This window comes from Numida meleagris, chromosome 1, assembly GCF_002078875.1.
Source record: "Numida meleagris isolate 19003 breed g44 Domestic line chromosome 1, NumMel1.0, whole genome shotgun sequence".
NCBI classification, from domain to species: Eukaryota; Metazoa; Chordata; class Aves; order Galliformes; family Numididae; genus Numida; species Numida meleagris.
In genome coordinates, this window is record NC_034409.1 from 12,358,869 (window position 1) to 12,376,352 (window position 17,484).

Below are 17,484 nucleotides of genomic sequence, written 5' to 3' on the forward strand. Positions count from 1 at the left end.
AGAAAACTAAAGTAACAATTGCAATTTGGAATCAAACCAGTGCATCTCCTACTAGAAGTCTGAATTTCTAAAATGTATATAAACTTTAAAACTAAATGTACTTGATACCTGCAGTGTATGCAGATTGGTACATCTTCATGTTCCTGGTATTCTCTCATCAAACTGATCATGTCCAGAATAGAATCAAAAGATGACGGGACATCATGGTCAGGCCAGTTAACATAATGGAATTGATAGACACTACGAGTTTCCTAAGGGAGGAGGAATTAAAGCTGTTAATTATAATACATATTTGTGGAGCTTGCATGAAATAAATAATTCTGTGAGGCTCTTTATTACCCTGTACTATCAAAGCCATTCATTGTATAAAAAACAACAACCTATACCAGTTAGAAAAACAAATGGGAAATTCTGAAATGTTTGAGTAGTACTAGTGCATGGGTGAAAACACTGCAAGACGGTTTGCAGAAGGGGTGAAAAGAATGCCTCATGAACATATGAGATAAAGGACTGATAATGCTGCACTGTGTTAAGAGATTCTCTGTCCCTACAGTCTAAAACTTTGAAAGGGAGAAAGAAAGGCAAAGATCACCATGAAACCATCTGCTTTTCCAATCATGCTCCAGTAACTGGAGATTTTCCGTCTTGTCACTTCAGCAGATTACAAAATAAAGTGTGCAGGAGTGCACGCAGGTAAAAATAGAGAAACTTAGAATAATGATTCAGGCCATAGCCAACGATGGCTCACACTTGCAACAGGGTGGTATACTTTTATCCTAGTTGCTCATTTTACAATAGGACTTAAGGTAAACAGGTTTTAAAACACATTAGTTACTCAGGTACCTCAATTCCTTAAAGGACAGTTCAAATTTTCACTTCCACTATTACCCAAACTACCCACTGGAAAGCTACTTCTACTGCAGCTCACCATGCTGTTGGCACATCTCTCGATTCCAGCAAGCACAACATAATGCACTGTAGAAGCAGGAGTATGAAATTTCTATCATCATTACAGGTTACAAGTTAAAGGACCTCTACTATCTTCTGTTTAGTTATCTGAGAAGCAATCTGGTGGGCCTTTTGAACATGGAAATTTATATGATCTTCCAACTGAAACAACTATTTCGGAAGCATTACTTTTATTAGATCTGTGAAAACACTGTACCTAGCACAATCAGAAGAAAACAGTGTAAGAAAACAAATTAAAAATAAAGAAATCCAACTGATTATGTAAAATCAGTGCCATCAGCAGGGAAGACAAATACAGCTGCCCTTTAAGGTCCATCAAGAACTTCACTTAATTGTATTTAAAGAGTCATTTTTCACATCGGCAGAACCTCCAGAAAAAATAATTTCTAAATTTAAGCTTTTTATACGTACATTAATAATGAAAAGGAATCTTCATAGGCCTTTTTTATTGTAACTTTTTAAGAAGAAACCTGTTGACTTACTTCATAATAATCTTCTTCTTTCAAACTAGTTTTCCTCATATAAATCAGGACAACTTCCTGTGTTCATATAACTTATTTCCCCCCGTAGTATTTTGAATGACATCCCATTGAACGTTTTACAGAAGGGACAAAATTTGTCCTTATTCTAGAAAACTAGAAGTTATTCTAGAAAGTGTCTTTTAAATGATGTTACTTTCTACCATAAATGCACATTTATGTCCCTAGTTCAAGACCACATTTAGAATTCTTCAAGATAATAAGTCTGTAACTCATCGTCAATGTGTGTGTTTTACCTATGCAGCACACATCTTTTACTATCAAGAGAATAAAACCTCAAAAAAATCCTGAAAAAATGTAGAAGTCAAACAGCTGAATATGATTTGCATGTATGGTATGGACATGCAAAATATGACCCCCCTACAGTTTCGGAAGTAACCAGTTCTCAAAGTTTGGGTAACAAAAATAACATAGATTCTGCTTATGGGTTTTTAATCTTTTCGGTTTTGTTTTTAATTCACCGTACCAGTAAATGCTGCAAAAATCACAGGTATTGTTATGCATTTAATTGCTGTTATATAAGAAATTTCATAGCATGGTCAGTTGTGAGCATTCAGAAAGCACTAACAGAAATGAATTGCTTCGAAGCACGTCTTACTGCAAACACCTAGGAAGCTACAGAGAACACTAATTACCCCTCAAATGGCACTTCATTAAGAAGCAGTTTTGACAACTGCTGTGATATCAGTTATTGAGATGGAACAAAGTACTGCTAAAAAAAATAAACATGAGTGAAAGTAACTTGTAACACATTATTTCTTAATACATTATACCAAAAAGGGTGACAAGTATTCTTCAAAACAGATCGTCAACCTCTCTTATTTTTGCAGGAGAGCTCCACATTTATTTTATTTACTGAATTCTTTTTAGGAAAAATACAGTCAGCTCAAATTTGGCATTTAAGTTGATTCATTCTTAGCCCTTACAAGAGAATACAGGTGCCCTTATTTCACAGAACAGCTTACAGTTCTTTCTCACAATCAACACATCCGGCACTCAGTTTATAAAGTAGACTTCATGCTTTACAGCAGCTCTTTGGGACATAAGATTTTAATCAAGATAAACAAACTACTTTTTCCACAATCAGACAAATTATAATCTTATTTAACTGCCACAAATACTATATATGAATTGAATTACCAGACACATTCTTGAACACTAAGATAACTCTTGAAAAATTCAGTTTAGCTTTCTTTTAAAAGTATGTTTTTACCTTAATCCTTCTATATAATTATACACATTGCTGCCATGCTTCCCTTTGCAGAACTTTACCAAACAAAAAGACAATGCAACTCAACATCAGCAAGAATATACCAGGTTTTCCACAAATATTCCCATTTCTAACACACAGTACTTTTTTTTCCCCAAAGCTAAAAATAGAAATCTTGGAAAAAAAAATCATGAGATTGTCATTCTTGCTTTATTTGGCAAGACGAGCATATTAATGGGCAGCAGAAGTATCCCTTAACATTGTAAAGCCCTCTTGATCAAAACTGAAAGTTTACGGAATGAATTCTAACAAGTACTTATACTCAGCCCAAAAAGAAGCTAACAGGAAACAGTTTCTCTTGACAAGTTTGATTCAGTCTGTGGTCATATTTTCAGTTTGGGTAAAGAATAAAATATTTCTAGGTTCACAGCAGCTTTCCAGTTGTTAATGCACAATATTAAGGACCACATACCTTGGCTAACTAACAAAATAGGTAGTTTCACTACTCTTTTATTATGTAAATTGTCAAAAATAGAAGTGATGTTAAAAGCCTTAGTACATATGTACAGAATCATCACCTAAAAAAAGGTGAAAAGATTTTCATCAGTTCCCTTCATTGTAGCATTTTAGAGAACTTTCTAGGCAACCATTAAGTGACAGATAACACCAGAATTCCCCATGTACTTACATTTTGAAATTCAAGTAATAATGTTCTAATGAAGTAATCTGTTCTTGCTTGCTCAGCTTCCTAAATAAGATAAAACAGTAATGAATGGAAAAAAAGAGACAAACATATGTAACTGGTATACATACAGGATAACTGAAATCCAAACTCAGTGTTTGTTTTTATTTTTTAATTTGCTGTTCTCGAATCTGTGATTTTCCCAAAGATGGGCAATCAAAATGTTGATTCTAAACCAGCAGCAACATAGCCTGCTGTAAAGAATATACTTGCAAAGGATTTTGCTTTTAAGTAAAAATAAAAATTGGGGTTTTCTAAGTGATTAACTTGCACCTGAAACTGTCAGTAAGTACAAGCATTTCAGTGTACTACTTTTGCTTTATTTCTCCACACATTTTCTCCATCTAGTTTTCCTCTTCCAGTTGTCCTTCTGTAACACTTCTCTTGTTTAAACTTCAACCTCTTATCACTCTTGTCTTTTGATATCCATTCTTTGGAGATTATTTTCAACGAGAGGGGCATCTGAATGGGTTACTGTAATTATCTCGGTTGTGGCCAAAAAGCAAAGCTTCTAGCCTCCCCTAGTTTTTCAAATCCACTGCTGAAACACCAAGGAAAGTTTATACAGGATGTTTTAAGTAAAACTATATTGCTTAGTATATCAGTAATAGCACAATTTGAAGACTCTTTAAAAAGCTTAAGTGTTCCAGCTTTCCACAGTGAATTTTAGGAGACTGCATACATGTCTTTATGCGTTTCCTTCTCCTAGTGGGTATTTACCATTTTCCATCAAGATAACAATTGCACTACCTTGGAGGTAAAGGACCTGATGGAAATTTCAGAAGCCCTATTTTCAGGCCATTTTCTGTATGTCTAAGGAGAGATGCATATAAGAAAGCAACAGGGGTTATGACAGAAAAGAGGGCTGCATTGGAAAGGTGTTTTTTGAAGACTTCGGGAAGAGTGGAGGAATGGAAGACAGATGGTCTGCAAGGACACAGTTTCCCTTTAAAATATATTACTGAATTGCTATAGACTTAAGTGCCATAAACAAGCATTCAAACAACTAAGATGAGTATAGTGTTAAGGCTGTTCTACTGACATGTACATACAGCAATAGTAAGAGAAAATGACAAAGACATGCTGTCTAAATCGGCCTCAGGTTAAGAGGTACATCGATACCTTCTTACATTTATATGGAAGCCTTGAAAATTTCAAGTAGTTTGTGCCTTCAGACATCTTACAGTAAGCTCAGAATCATCTACATGGCTTCAGTAGGATACAATGATAAGTAACCACAGCAAAAAAAGAATCACAAACCAAAAATATTTGTCAAATTCATGGTCCGCTGCATTATATAAACACTAATTATCCAGATGCAATGCCAAATCAAGGAAATATTACAAATTCATTGCTAGAAGCTGACAACAAGTATAAGGTGAAAGACCACTCTACACAGTTTATTTCCTGTTTTTTTTTTTGTTAAAGCCTTCATCCATCACTGAACACAATGTGATAGGCATGATCTGAAAGTGAAGTCTTGACAAAGCGATCACAACTCCAAGAACCAGAAGTGGGACAAAACAGGCCACAAATTAAGGAAGAAACAAAGATGCACCACCAGGTGTGTACAAAAGCAACCAGATACTATTTCCTACACAGAAAACACCAATCTTACTCCTATAATTATTTCTGCGGTTATGCTCTTGCATGTCTTATCCTTACTCATGCCCTGAATACCTCACAAACAATGAATCATGGAATCATAGAATTGCCAACGTTGGAAAAGAACTCCAAGATTATCTAGTCCAACCGTCCATCTACCATCAATATTTCTCCATTAAGCCATGTCCCTTAATAACACCTCTAAATGTTTCTTGTACACCGCCAGGGACAGTGACTCCACCACCTCTATAGGCAGCCCGTTCCCATGCCTAACCACTCTTTCGGGGAAGAAATTTTTCCTAACATCCAACCTGAATCTCCCCTGGAGCAACTTGAGGCCATTCCCTCTCATCCTATCACTAGACACGCAGGAGAAAAGGCTGAACCCCATCTCACCACAACCTCCTTTCAGGGAGTTGTAGAGAGCCATAAGGTCTCCCCTGAGCCTTCTCTTCTCCAATCAAAACAATTCCAGTTCCTTCAGCTGCTCCTCAAAAGGTTTTTGCTCCATATCCCTCACAGCTTTGTTGCCCTTCTCTGGACACGCACCAGGGCCTCGATGTCCTTCTTGTAGTGAAGGGCCCAAAACTGAACACCGTACTCGAGGTGTGGCCTCACCAGTGCTGAGTACAGAGGGATGATCGCCTCCCTGCTCCTGCTGGTAGCACTATTTCTGACACAAGCCAGGATGCCATTGTAAACCTATAGATACTGTCAGGAGAAGAGGGGAAAAAAAAGTCTAGTTTCCACTTTCTCTATTCATTATATGTAGTTTCATGTTCCTTAAAAAAAAGTAAACCATTCCAGTGTTACTTTCATTTCTCAGGCACATCTAGAAAGCACAAACGATAATGGAAAGAAACAGCTACCTGAATATTATCTAAGCTCTTGAGAACGCTGCAGACATTCAGAACTATATTATGTAAAGCTCAAGATATGGCACAAAAAGAAACAAAGCCAATGCATGATTTCCACTTAGATTCAGAGCATTCAAAAAATCTGTAAAATTACATGCACATATTGCTTTCTATTGTTTGCTTTTGTATCTTTGTGTAAAATTTGATATTGAACAATTAAATAAGTGTTTCTTTTGTAATACAAGGCCTGACATGAGTTGAGTACCTACTGTAAGCTAATGGAACGATAATTCTTCAGAAGTTGTTTAAAAAGCTTAGTACTTACACATGAAACGCGAAATGGTCCAAAAGTTACCGCTGCTTCTCCATACAAAGGCCAGTAACGTTCACATTTTTTCTGTTAAAGCAAAGAATCCTAATTCAGATCATGCATGATATTGAAAGATAGTTAACAACTGAAAGAGCAGACGAGATGATAATCTCTAATGCCTTGTTCTCTACGGAAGCTGTCTTTAAGACAGTAAGGTGTCCTTTGTTTTGGTATAACAAAAACAACAACAAAAAAACAAACAAGTAAACCAGTAAATACAGCCTGAAGAATGTAAGTTAGAACATGACCTTCAGTACCGCCGACACAGGTACAAGCATGCATCGTACAGAGGGAGGCAATAAGAGCTAATCTAGTTTTTCACAGTTCAGAGATAAGAATTCTGGAATGCTTTTCTTCCTTTCAGGCCTTAAGGATATAACAGATTTTAAAGGATAGATTGTTTTTGTTTTTGCAGCTGTATCAGTTGAAAGGAAATTCTGAAGGACTCAGCATTTTGATAGCTGGCATACATCTCACTAAGATGCAGTTTTTTATTCAAAATAACATGACCAGAAACAGACCATTAGTTCAGTTCTGTCTACAAAGATATAACACATATTCCACTGACAGAACTCCTAGATAGTAACATAACACTGTGAAAAAAAACAAAGAAGAGCAGTCACACTCATTTTTTCTTCCGTGCATAGGAGTAAGGGCATTCTCATTCAATCTGGAAGATTACTTTTATAGTTATGGATTTGACACATACAGTTTTACAGGTACTGGCATATTGTCCTACACAGGAACTGCTCACTTAATTTTGTATTTAGTACACTTACCCTTCCCATTTCAAATTCCCGACAGGCCATTACAATTATCTGAAAAGAAAAAAAAAGAAACGCTCAATGTTAGCTAGCTTTAGATAAAAGAAGATCATGAATAGTTTACTGCTTGCTTCTAGCTAAGATGACACAGAACTCCTTCACCGGCTCCTACTTAAGGGACCAATTAAACTTCTCATCTGTAGCTGCACATTCTTTTAATACTAAAGTAGCATACAAGTTTTATTCTGTATAAAATAATACAAAACCCCAATAAAATATTTAAAGCCTACCTAATTCAATTCATTAGAAATCACCGCAGTCCTATATAAATAGCTTATTCATTTAGTCAGACTGTACAGTAGATAACTGTAAAAATGCAGAACCATTTGCTAAATGTGAGAAAACGTATAGCTCTGTTTGTGGCAACACAGATTGCTTTTTTTTTTTTTAAATCAGTGCAAAAAACTATTTCAAAAACTAAAACAAGATTTCTTAGAAGAAGAAATGTCAGGTATGATAATCAGAATAACACCACCAAAAAAATCATCAAAAGGTAACCTACTTGTTACAATAGTAAGCAACTGCATTTAGAGGGTCTGGTAAAAACAAACGAACAAAAGTTCCTTCACTGAATCCAACTTGAATAGTACTTAAAAGTTAATTCCTTACAATAACTGTTTGAAGAGATACGGAAAACACAGAAAAACAAGTTATCCAGAATTAGCATAACTAAAAGGTAGACTTCTATTTTGTTTCCAATGCTGCTTCTGCGTTTGATTGTCAGTCCACATTAAGAGTCAAAATGGTAAGGTGTCCTGCACAAAAAGCAATTAAGTACCTACCTGTTCATAAAAACACATGATTTCATACATACTCAAAATTACTACATTTTATTTATATTATTAAATGGAATAATGACACATAGATGTTAATTTTGTAGTTTAAGTAGCATTCTAAGACAAACTTCTGCTAGATCACCATCAATATGCTTATTAATAGCTAGCTCAAACAAGAAATGCAATCGATGTACCATGAAATAGGGTAATACACAATTCCTGATTTTAAGTAGATACTTACAGCCACGTTGTATTCCCATATCATCCTCCAGAAATCTATTACTGTATTTGCTAATGGTCCCTGGGTAGCAACATATGCCTTCGGCCCATGTACTCCCTAGGATTGCACAAAGGAACCATTAATGTTTGCAAAGAAAATTTATCTGCACTGAATAAAAAGCTTTCATTTATAATTATGTAAAATTACAATTGTATTTTTGATCCAACAGGAAAGGTGAATAGGAAATAGGAATCCATTTGACATGAGTCATAATTTTGCTGCTGATTTCAAGCAGGCCTAAGACAACGGCTGCTGTACTGGCAGAGACTGCAACAGAAAGCCTTAAGTTAACCTTCTTCTTTGCTCCAGTCCTGAAAGGTATTCATCTGGAAGTCTGCACTGTTTATTACATATTTCATGATCAACACTGGAATATTTCTCTTTCCGTGAAGCACTCCTTTTGAAGAATTCAAGGAATACAATTATTTCATAAACCAAAGACTTTGAAGGGTTTTATATAAAAAGGTTGAAGACATTTACCTTCCACTTTTTGAATACTCAAGAAGTAACATTTATAGAAATACTTTTTTTTTTTTTAAATGAATTATCTCTACTCTTAAAAGCAGCATCAAAATAGGGCTGCAGGAAAAGGTCAAGTCATTCATAATTTCAAACTGAAGTCTAATAAGTTTTTAGCCAAAGCGTGGCTTGGTTTTAAGACTGTTAGGTACAATTCCATTGCCTCACTTCTGCCATGAACAGCAAGAAATGCATATTAGCATACACAATTCGTCAAATGCCTCACTTATGTTCTAAACACAGCTTCTCTTAAAATCTAGCATTTTCAACAGTATCAACTGTTAAAAAAAATATTTCTATCTGAACTTTGCTGTGGTATAAAGTTCCAGTTTGGTTGAAGTTCTTCCATATTATATTTAAACCTAAAGCAGTATAAGTTAGAATATGGCCCTGTAAATGACATTAGGTTCGTAAATTTATTCAAGCCACCATAAAAGGAATTTTTTCCTCCCAGCTCTGAATTCTAATCTCAGGCTAAAACACCAAAACTGCACTGATCCGAAATAAAAGCTTAGAACAAATTTTAAAACTGTAAAGATAATAATTCATACCTTAATAAAGTTTGCATTGATGTAGTCAGAATCTTGGGGGGGAGTTTTTAAGGTCAGTTTAACTCGGCTGTGATCAACTAAAAGAAGAATTTTTTTTTTTAAAGAATTACAGTGTGCAATATATAACAGTAAATATGAAACATATCGTAAATAGAATATTGACAGGACAAATTAAGCACTGAAAAAACATTCCCCAAAAATAAATCACAGAAACAAGTCAGTTAATGAAATCACCTTGAAATTCAATTGATCAGAAGTAAGCCAAGTGGCAGTCATGCAATGTTATCACAGACCATGATAGGCAGAATCAAAGGAATGCTTACTGTATCCATAAAGCTGAAAGAGTAAAGCACAACTGACTGCCTAGTTAAAGCCGTGGGCAGGTCCCACTAGCCCATCAGCTATTACAGTGTGAAACATGCGCTGTGGCTTCTTGCTTCAGCACAGTCTGACCTCTACTCCCCGCATACCGGGCTCAGCGCTTGGCTGGGGCACAGAACCCACCCCTGCTCAACCAGAAGCAGCCAACTCCTTCATGTACAGGTTTTTTACATTTCAAATTTCCACACTGGTCATTAGGGACCATCTCTGAGAACATTTCCTGTAAGAACACATCTTTGGAGATCAAAATTCTCAGCAATCTTTTAAAAATACTCTTTACTACTTCTTTAATTTGTTCCACCAACATCTTGGCTGGTACCAGTGTTTCCTAGAAAGCACCAACATATTATTCAAACTGTCTCCATAATAAAGACCAATTTAACGTAGCACCACAAGAAGTATATAAGCACTAATTCTCTACTGAAGACTCTTCCAAAGAGCCCAAGACAAGGAATTCCTTTCCAGAGACCTGATAACATGCAGAAAACATTTCTGTCACTATGTAGTGCTTCCTAAAAAGGGACGAGCCTCAATGAAGGCAAAGGTGACACTAAAATACCCAGAGAAACCATTATGACATACTACACTGTAATACACTACCATATGTATAGTGTAAAAGCATGAAATCTTTATAAGCATGCAGTGATATCACAAAATTAATACTAAAAAGTATTCTTTAATTATTTTAATTTGTCATTTAAGATGAAAGTTAATGACGGCTCCTATCTTTCCAGCACAGTAGATCCAAAATCCTAAAGCAGCTGCCAGATGTCAGCACTTCCAGCCTTCCTTCATCTGCCACAGCTCAGCTCTTCTCCCATTACAGCTCCAAACAGAATTCTCCAAAGAAAATTCTACAGCAAGCTCCAGGTTCAGAAGATCAACTGTGTGTTTGGCTTTTTTTTTTTTTTAAGCTTTATACACAGCTTAAAGGCTCTGTTCAGAATTACAAATTGGTTTTTTCGAGTAATCAGTGAACACCATGGTTAATTTGACTGTCATTAAGGATGGCTTAGTAAAACCGTATGCATGGTCATATTGCATTTACTCTGAAGCCTGTAGTGAGTTAGTATTGAGGTACTGATCTCTCTGGTAGCAGTAATCATTTCTGATATACAGGGTTAATCTCTAATTAAGTTGCATTTGTAAGCTACCTTCCGGATTTACAAAAATAAGCAAAAAACCATACCCGTTCTTCCTCACAAACATCTTCTAGCTTTCATCTCTCTGTCCAGCTGGTCTCCCATCACTTCACTGCTGGAACTTTTTGGTATTCAAAGATATTCTCACTTCAATTGAATGTTTACCTTCAATTTTCCTCACTGTCAGCTTTAAGGTTTGCTCATTTTCCCCGCTGTGATCTGTGTATTATTTCAGATCCTAATGCCTCAGGTTTTGAATTTTTTTAGATGTATGAAAGAAAAGCTCATCCACCGCTCTGGCTGCAGTCACTTACTGCCATAGTGGCTATTATGCCTCACGGATTCAGCCTCAGCGCTACTAAATTTTTCTTGTATTTCAATCTAACTATCAATAAGCCTGCATGGAATAAGCAGAATAAAGGTATCGTAACAACTTCCTCTCTTTCACTGTATCCATTTAACATCTTTCCTCACAAATTAAAAACAAAGCCCAGAGACATTCCACTGTTGTGTTGCTTTCAAGTTCAGTGCCCTGCATGTCTTGCCCTCCCACCACAGCAGCAGTGTTCCCACCCTGTTAAACAACCTAGGGCCTGTGGCTCTATGGCCAAGCTGACCGCTGGAAGCACAGCTCCAAGCTCTGGAAAGCGGTAAGAACTCCATCGCTAGAGAAACAAAACCCAAAGGTACACCACAGGCCGAAACACGGAGTTTATTACCAGAATATATCTTGAAGCTGAAAGCTAATGACGCCTAAGAACATTTTCAGCTTCAAATGGATTATAAGCCTTCAAACACTTCTGAGAGAGCTAAGCAGAACAGACTTGTCGTTAATCTTCTGGGATATGAAAAATGGCACTTGTCAGAAGACCTGCCTTTAATCGTGCTGACAGATACTCATATTGAGAAGCACAGCAAGAACTGCTGAGATGCATGGGCTCATGAGGTACACAAAGTGAACATACAACACACAATCTTGTCATAACAAAATCTGTTATAACTATACACTTGGTTTTAGAATCTAAAATTCTTCCGAGTCCCATTTTATGTGTTTGAACATGAAACCATTTTACTCCGGCCATAGCAAAATACAAACAGAAGACACTCAACACTGACAGCTCTCAGACATGGTTCATAGGGTATGAACCAGCAAGAAAAGATCTATTTTACTTCAAACCACAAACACAGGCTCCTTGAAATCTCATCAAGATCTTATGCTGACATTCATTTTCCATCATGAAAAAGAAAAACGACATACAGTTAAGGACCCAGTAAGGTTCCAGATTTTGAGTTAAAATGAAAGCCTCAGCTTGATATGGCTTGAGACCCAGCAAACATTTTATATTTGGGTGACAGCTTTCCTAACAAAATACATAGATCTCCACTTTGTCTGCCAAATTAAAAAATAAAAACTTCATGAGAATGATTTTTCAAAATATCTCCAATTTTGTCTTTTTTTGATAACTAAATAGCAAGATTTAGAATATATTAAGAGTAACAAGCCTTTTCCTTTATCCTCTTAACACACAAATCAGACTTACATGGCAATATATCCTTGTATCTGTTCTTCTTCACATTTTCTTCCTTTTCACCAGTGGCCGTTGGATAGATCTTCTCTGTTCTGTATTTTGTGGATAATCTTCTTAATCTCTGAAATAAAACATTTACATTATCTTCTCAAGTCTAAAGGCAACAGAAGCATGGCTAGGTATCAGCTTCATTGATGTATATGCATAAACAGATCACTCAAAAAAAACTCTTCTATCCTTTCACAATATTCACCATGATTTTTTTAAAAGCCTAATTATCTGGTAGGTACTTTTCGCTCAACAGCAGTTTACAGCCAGCTTGAACACACTTTATATGGAGCTCTGAAAAAGCCTCTAGTTCATGGTCATACAGCTATATTTTAATTAGAATGTACACTGCCATGTTAGGGAACAAGGATTGCATTATCAAGAATACGTGTGAGAAACAAACATCTGTTATTCCCCTGGATTCCCATAGGAACACCACAGATCAGGCAGGCTTAACAACAGCTGTTATTTTGCTACTGAGCTCACACGCTGACAATTGAGCAGGAAGAGCCCAGCTTTGGGCAGCTATCAGCTCCTAACGCTTAACTCCCTCTGAGTTTCAAGCTTATCCAGGTTTCTCTGGTCCTTCTTTTGAAGGACCCTGCTGCTCAGGTATAAGCTATTCCCAATGAAGTGGGTGACAGAAGGTTTGCTGGGCTCATGACAGTATGCCTAATTTTCTCACCCTACATCTATTGCAAATCCTCTAAATTTGAAACAAGCAAAACCTCTAATAAAAACCCACCCATCCCTTCTGGCAATGCAGGAAATAACAAAAGCAGTACAGCTTCATTCAACCCACTCAAGTTACACATTTGCAACCTTAAACTGAGAAGGAAGAAAAGTACTTTTTAGTCTTATACTGCATTGGCATTAATTTTTACAAAGGAACCTGATGGACTCAGAAAGTAAACGCTGGCTTCCAGCTAAAACGAGGTAGTTGCAAAACAGTCGCTATTGTCACTGCCATGGTAGTGGCACACAGAATGGCCAACAGGAAGACAGAAGTGAGTTTGAAGAAGGTATTTCTATTGAGGGGTGTCCTGAGCAGGGAGTGGGATACAGGTTGCCCATGCTTCCCCTTCATCTTTGGTGCTTCAAAATCACCCCTGAGCACTCAAAACATTTATGGTTTTCTTCTAAGGTCGTGGAATTGTGGAAGCCTGGTTGTTAATTAGAAATGCACACTGTGTTTGTCACAGGTTACACAACATACAGACAGGACTTCAAATCTTGAGCTGGATGGAAAGGCACTTTTCTTCCTCAATTCTTCTAAAACTACAAAAATACGTGGAAGACTCACTGCAATCAACCTAACAAAAAAGGGAAAACGAGTTGGTAATTCACCTCTCCTCCAATAACCCTTCCAGAAAAAACAGAAAGGAATGAAAGAAAGAAATTTAGTATTTCTGCTACTTACAGAAAAATAGTTTCATGAAATTTGGACATAGTGAAAAACATGTAAATGTTGGACAGAAACTGCATGGATTCTGATGACTAGTATGCATACAAGTCCATAAAAGTGGCATTTACAGAGCAAAAGAGAAGTTCTCAGATAATTCTCAGAGGACTTTTATGGCAGATGAAGCCACTGAATGCTAGGAAGAGTCAGAATTAGCACACTGGATTTTTTTGTTTTTGTTTTTGTTTTTTAAAGCACAGCTCCTGTAAAACTTACAATGTTAGGTTGGACAGCAAGCCTGACCAAATGCTGATCCAAGTGCTAAATATATTACCTGAAAAGATTACACAGTGAAAAGCAAGATTCGATTCTTGAGAAGACATGATAACAGTCCCAGGCAAGAAGCTTCCATGCAGACCACGCTAATCTTTGCAACACTAAAACCAAATTCACAACTTGTATGTGTAGCAGGCAATTGGAGAACCCTAGTTTATAACATGGTACAGACAAAGAATACCAGGGAATGGTGAACCACAGAATCCCAGAACTGCTTGGGTTGGAAGGGATCTTACAAGACCAGCCAGTTCCAGCCCTCTGTCAATGGGAGGTGTCAGGGACACCTCCCATTGCAGCAGGTTGCCCAAAGCCCCATCCCACCCGGCCTTGAACACCCCCAGGGATGGGGCACCCACACCTTCCCTGGGCAGCTGCGCCAGGTACTCACCGCCCTCTGAGTGAAACATTTCCTCCTAAAAACGTATGTGGGAGACATTGTCCTACGTAAGGCTGCCCTTACGTGTGTCAAATTTAAACAAAAGTTGGCAGTGCTAAAATTGGACATGGAACCGGGAGTCTAGAAATAGCGAATGTAATTCACCTATATCAGCCAATAACTGTAAGACTGAAAAGTAGTTTGAAATAAGTGATGAGCCTCCAATCCAAAAAACACAAAACCCCCACAAAGAGAAACAGGGATTCTTCCCAAGCATAGCCACAAATATGCTCCCCATCCCAACATTTTATTTTTCATCTCCTCTTAATTTTCTGGGGCAAGAGCTTTGACTGCGCTTAGAAAGAGAGTAAAGTTTAGAGGGAAAAGAAATGTCTAAACACCATGAATAGAAGCAGAAATTGTTTACCATGAAAAAAGACACATTGAGGAACTGATACAGGAAAAATAACTGGTATCAGAAAGCACCCTAGGCAGATGATCATTTCTGCTATGCCTATTTTAAAGGTAGACAAGAAAAAAAAAACAGTATCCGGGTACAATATAGATCTACTGTAAAATGAGAACACCAGAAAGGGCCCAGTACCAGCTTTCATTCTCTAGAGACTGATGAGATAATTCATCATATTCATCATCTCTCTTACAAAATCTGCAAAATAGAGTGAAAAGCAGGACTAGCACAGGCCAGCTCTGAGGCAAAGACCAGGAAAGAAATGTGGGATAATACATATCTCTTTTCCTAAAATACTTTTGGATCCATTCTTTTCATGCATGTTTGTCAGCTGTTTTGTGATATGGGTAACAGCAGGTAAGTAAGCACAGTCATGAGAGCAACCAAAAAAGAATAAGTATCTTTATGCTTCTTTAGTAGTATTCCGTGCTACATAGAATAGTATCTGCTTTATGCTTTGGAAGGGAGAGATTTGACTTAAAAGTAAGGAAAGATTCAAGACTCAGTTTTCAGAATTCACCTACCCCGGGAGGAGTGCTGGACCGCAGGAGCAGAATTCACACTGCATGCAAAAGGAGGTTTCTGCAGAAAGGCAGTGCAGCGTGCACACACTTCCTGCTTCAGCGTGCAAGAGAAGCGGTGCTTCCTAGGCTACAGCCTGGAGTGACCAGAGCAAGGAGAATGCGTTCAGTGACAGAATGGGGTAATGGCAGGGCAGGGGAAGAAAGAATTTTGTTCAGACTACTTTAAATCAATGAAAGGTATCCAGCAAGATCTGTTACGGTCTACTTTCATGCTAATTCATCATACAGAGCTGTCTGCAACACAAAGCAGTGCTCACTTGGGCTAAGGCCCTGAACTGCCAGGAGACACACAGGCACACGCAGCAGGGACGCAAACCAGCCCCGCGCCGCTTCCACACTCACCACAACAGCTATTCCAGGACCTCACAAATCTTCATTCGCATCTTCCTTTAAGAATAAAACTGGCAAAAAGTAACCAAATATTCGTGACAAAGAACTGCATTCACAAGGCCTTAACTTCCATTCTCACTGGAAATACTCGAGTTTAATTCTGCTCGCTCACTGTGCTGCAGAACTGGTTAGTGGGATGGTGACAAACATCCCGTGAGGGTGGGGGTGAGTCCTTGGAACAAGGGGGGTTTCAGAAGCCTAATTACAATTTCCACTGTGGTTTTACTGTCTGTAATATGATTAAAGTCCTACTTCAATGTTTTTACCAAGACAAACCAACTCTTAAAATCCAACACGTGGAATCCTACCGCATGAGAGAGAACTCAGTTCAGTCAGTCTAGAAAAACATCTCTTAACTTTCACAGTCAACACTTGGTGTCTATTTCATACTTTAGAAAGCATGTTGAGACACACAGCTTAATTCTAGAGAGATGCCGTTCGTGAATTGGAAAAAAAAAATATTTACACTCACTTTGAAAGCCTGAATCTTATTTAGATTATCCAAGCTCTTGTGCCTCCTTCCTGGGCTCCTCTGTAAGGGACACGTGAAAAATATTCACCAGGGGTTTGCTTATTCAAAGCCCTCCGAGACTCTCCTAACACCTTCCAAAACCTCAATATAAATCGCAAATTGACGCAAGCATCACTGTTCTGACTGTACCTAAGGAAGAGCACACAACAGTATTAAACTCAGCTGCTGGAGTGCTCCAAGGCTCCCACAACTCATTTGCCATACGATAACGGGCTTCACAGGTTCTGTATGGACAGAGTTAGACCAGTACGGTTAGGCTGCGGTTGGACTTGATGATCTTGAAGGTTCTTTCCAACCTGAGCAATTCTGTGATTCTATGATTCTATGGCAGCTATGGCATCAAGGTTGAGACATAGCAGTGATCACACAAGGACTTACTTTGCTTCTCAAAATTTACTTCAGTGTATGAAATACTCAAAAAACCTGAAAATTGAAGACAATCTTCCATAATAATTCTCTTAATAGTCAAAGCATAAAACGACACCAGGGCACACTTGAAAAGAAGTGATGTATTAATGCAAACACTTCTTAAGACGCTCTTTCCAGTGTAAGCTTAACATTTCTTTGTGCTCACTGGCGGGCAGGGGACGAAAAACACATGCATTATGTTCAGCTGTGCTCTCCGCCTACTAATTTAATACGCACTACATGTGCAGAATAGAACTCCCAGTCCTGTTATACAGTGAGGAAAGTATACCTGTAAGGAACCCTCCCCAAACCATCTTGGTTCTTCAAGTATTTTGGCCTGCAGTCCTTCCAAATCTAACTGGTGTTTCCCCACATCATTTTCTGATTGCTCAGAGCTCTGGGAAACACCAGGGCAAAATGACGTGAATGAGCTCAGTTGGAGGATGAACTCTTAGAGGAGCCACGGGTACCTCTGTAGCTCCAGGCTGCAAAGGAAGGCACAAACACACACAGTGACCTGATTCCTTTTGTCACCACCAGAACAGGAGCTGCACGGGAAGCACGGGGCATTTCTGGGACAACGCCTGTTACCACTGAGCCTCGGGAGCATCTGAAAAACAGCTCATGCTTGTGGCAAATGTCAGT

The 17,484-nt window shown here is 37.9% G+C and overlaps 1 protein-coding gene across 1 annotated transcript in view; it reads right to left on the reverse strand.

Moving 5' to 3' along the window:
* Positions 1–12,415, reverse strand: part of PTPN12 (protein tyrosine phosphatase, non-receptor type 12) — a 41,951-nt gene extending 29,536 nt beyond the window's left edge. Inside the window, exons 1-7 of the mRNA XM_021384503.1 lie at positions 12,307–12,415; positions 9,243–9,319; positions 8,134–8,229; positions 7,072–7,110; positions 6,248–6,319; positions 3,407–3,466; positions 109–251 (exon numbers count right to left, since the gene is read on the reverse strand). Coding sequence (XP_021240178.1) covers positions 109–251; positions 3,407–3,466; positions 6,248–6,319; positions 7,072–7,110; positions 8,134–8,157 — 338 coding nt within the window. The 5' untranslated portion in view covers positions 8,158–8,229; positions 9,243–9,319; positions 12,307–12,415. The remainder of the gene's footprint in view (positions 1–108; positions 252–3,406; positions 3,467–6,247; positions 6,320–7,071; positions 7,111–8,133; positions 8,230–9,242; positions 9,320–12,306) is intronic.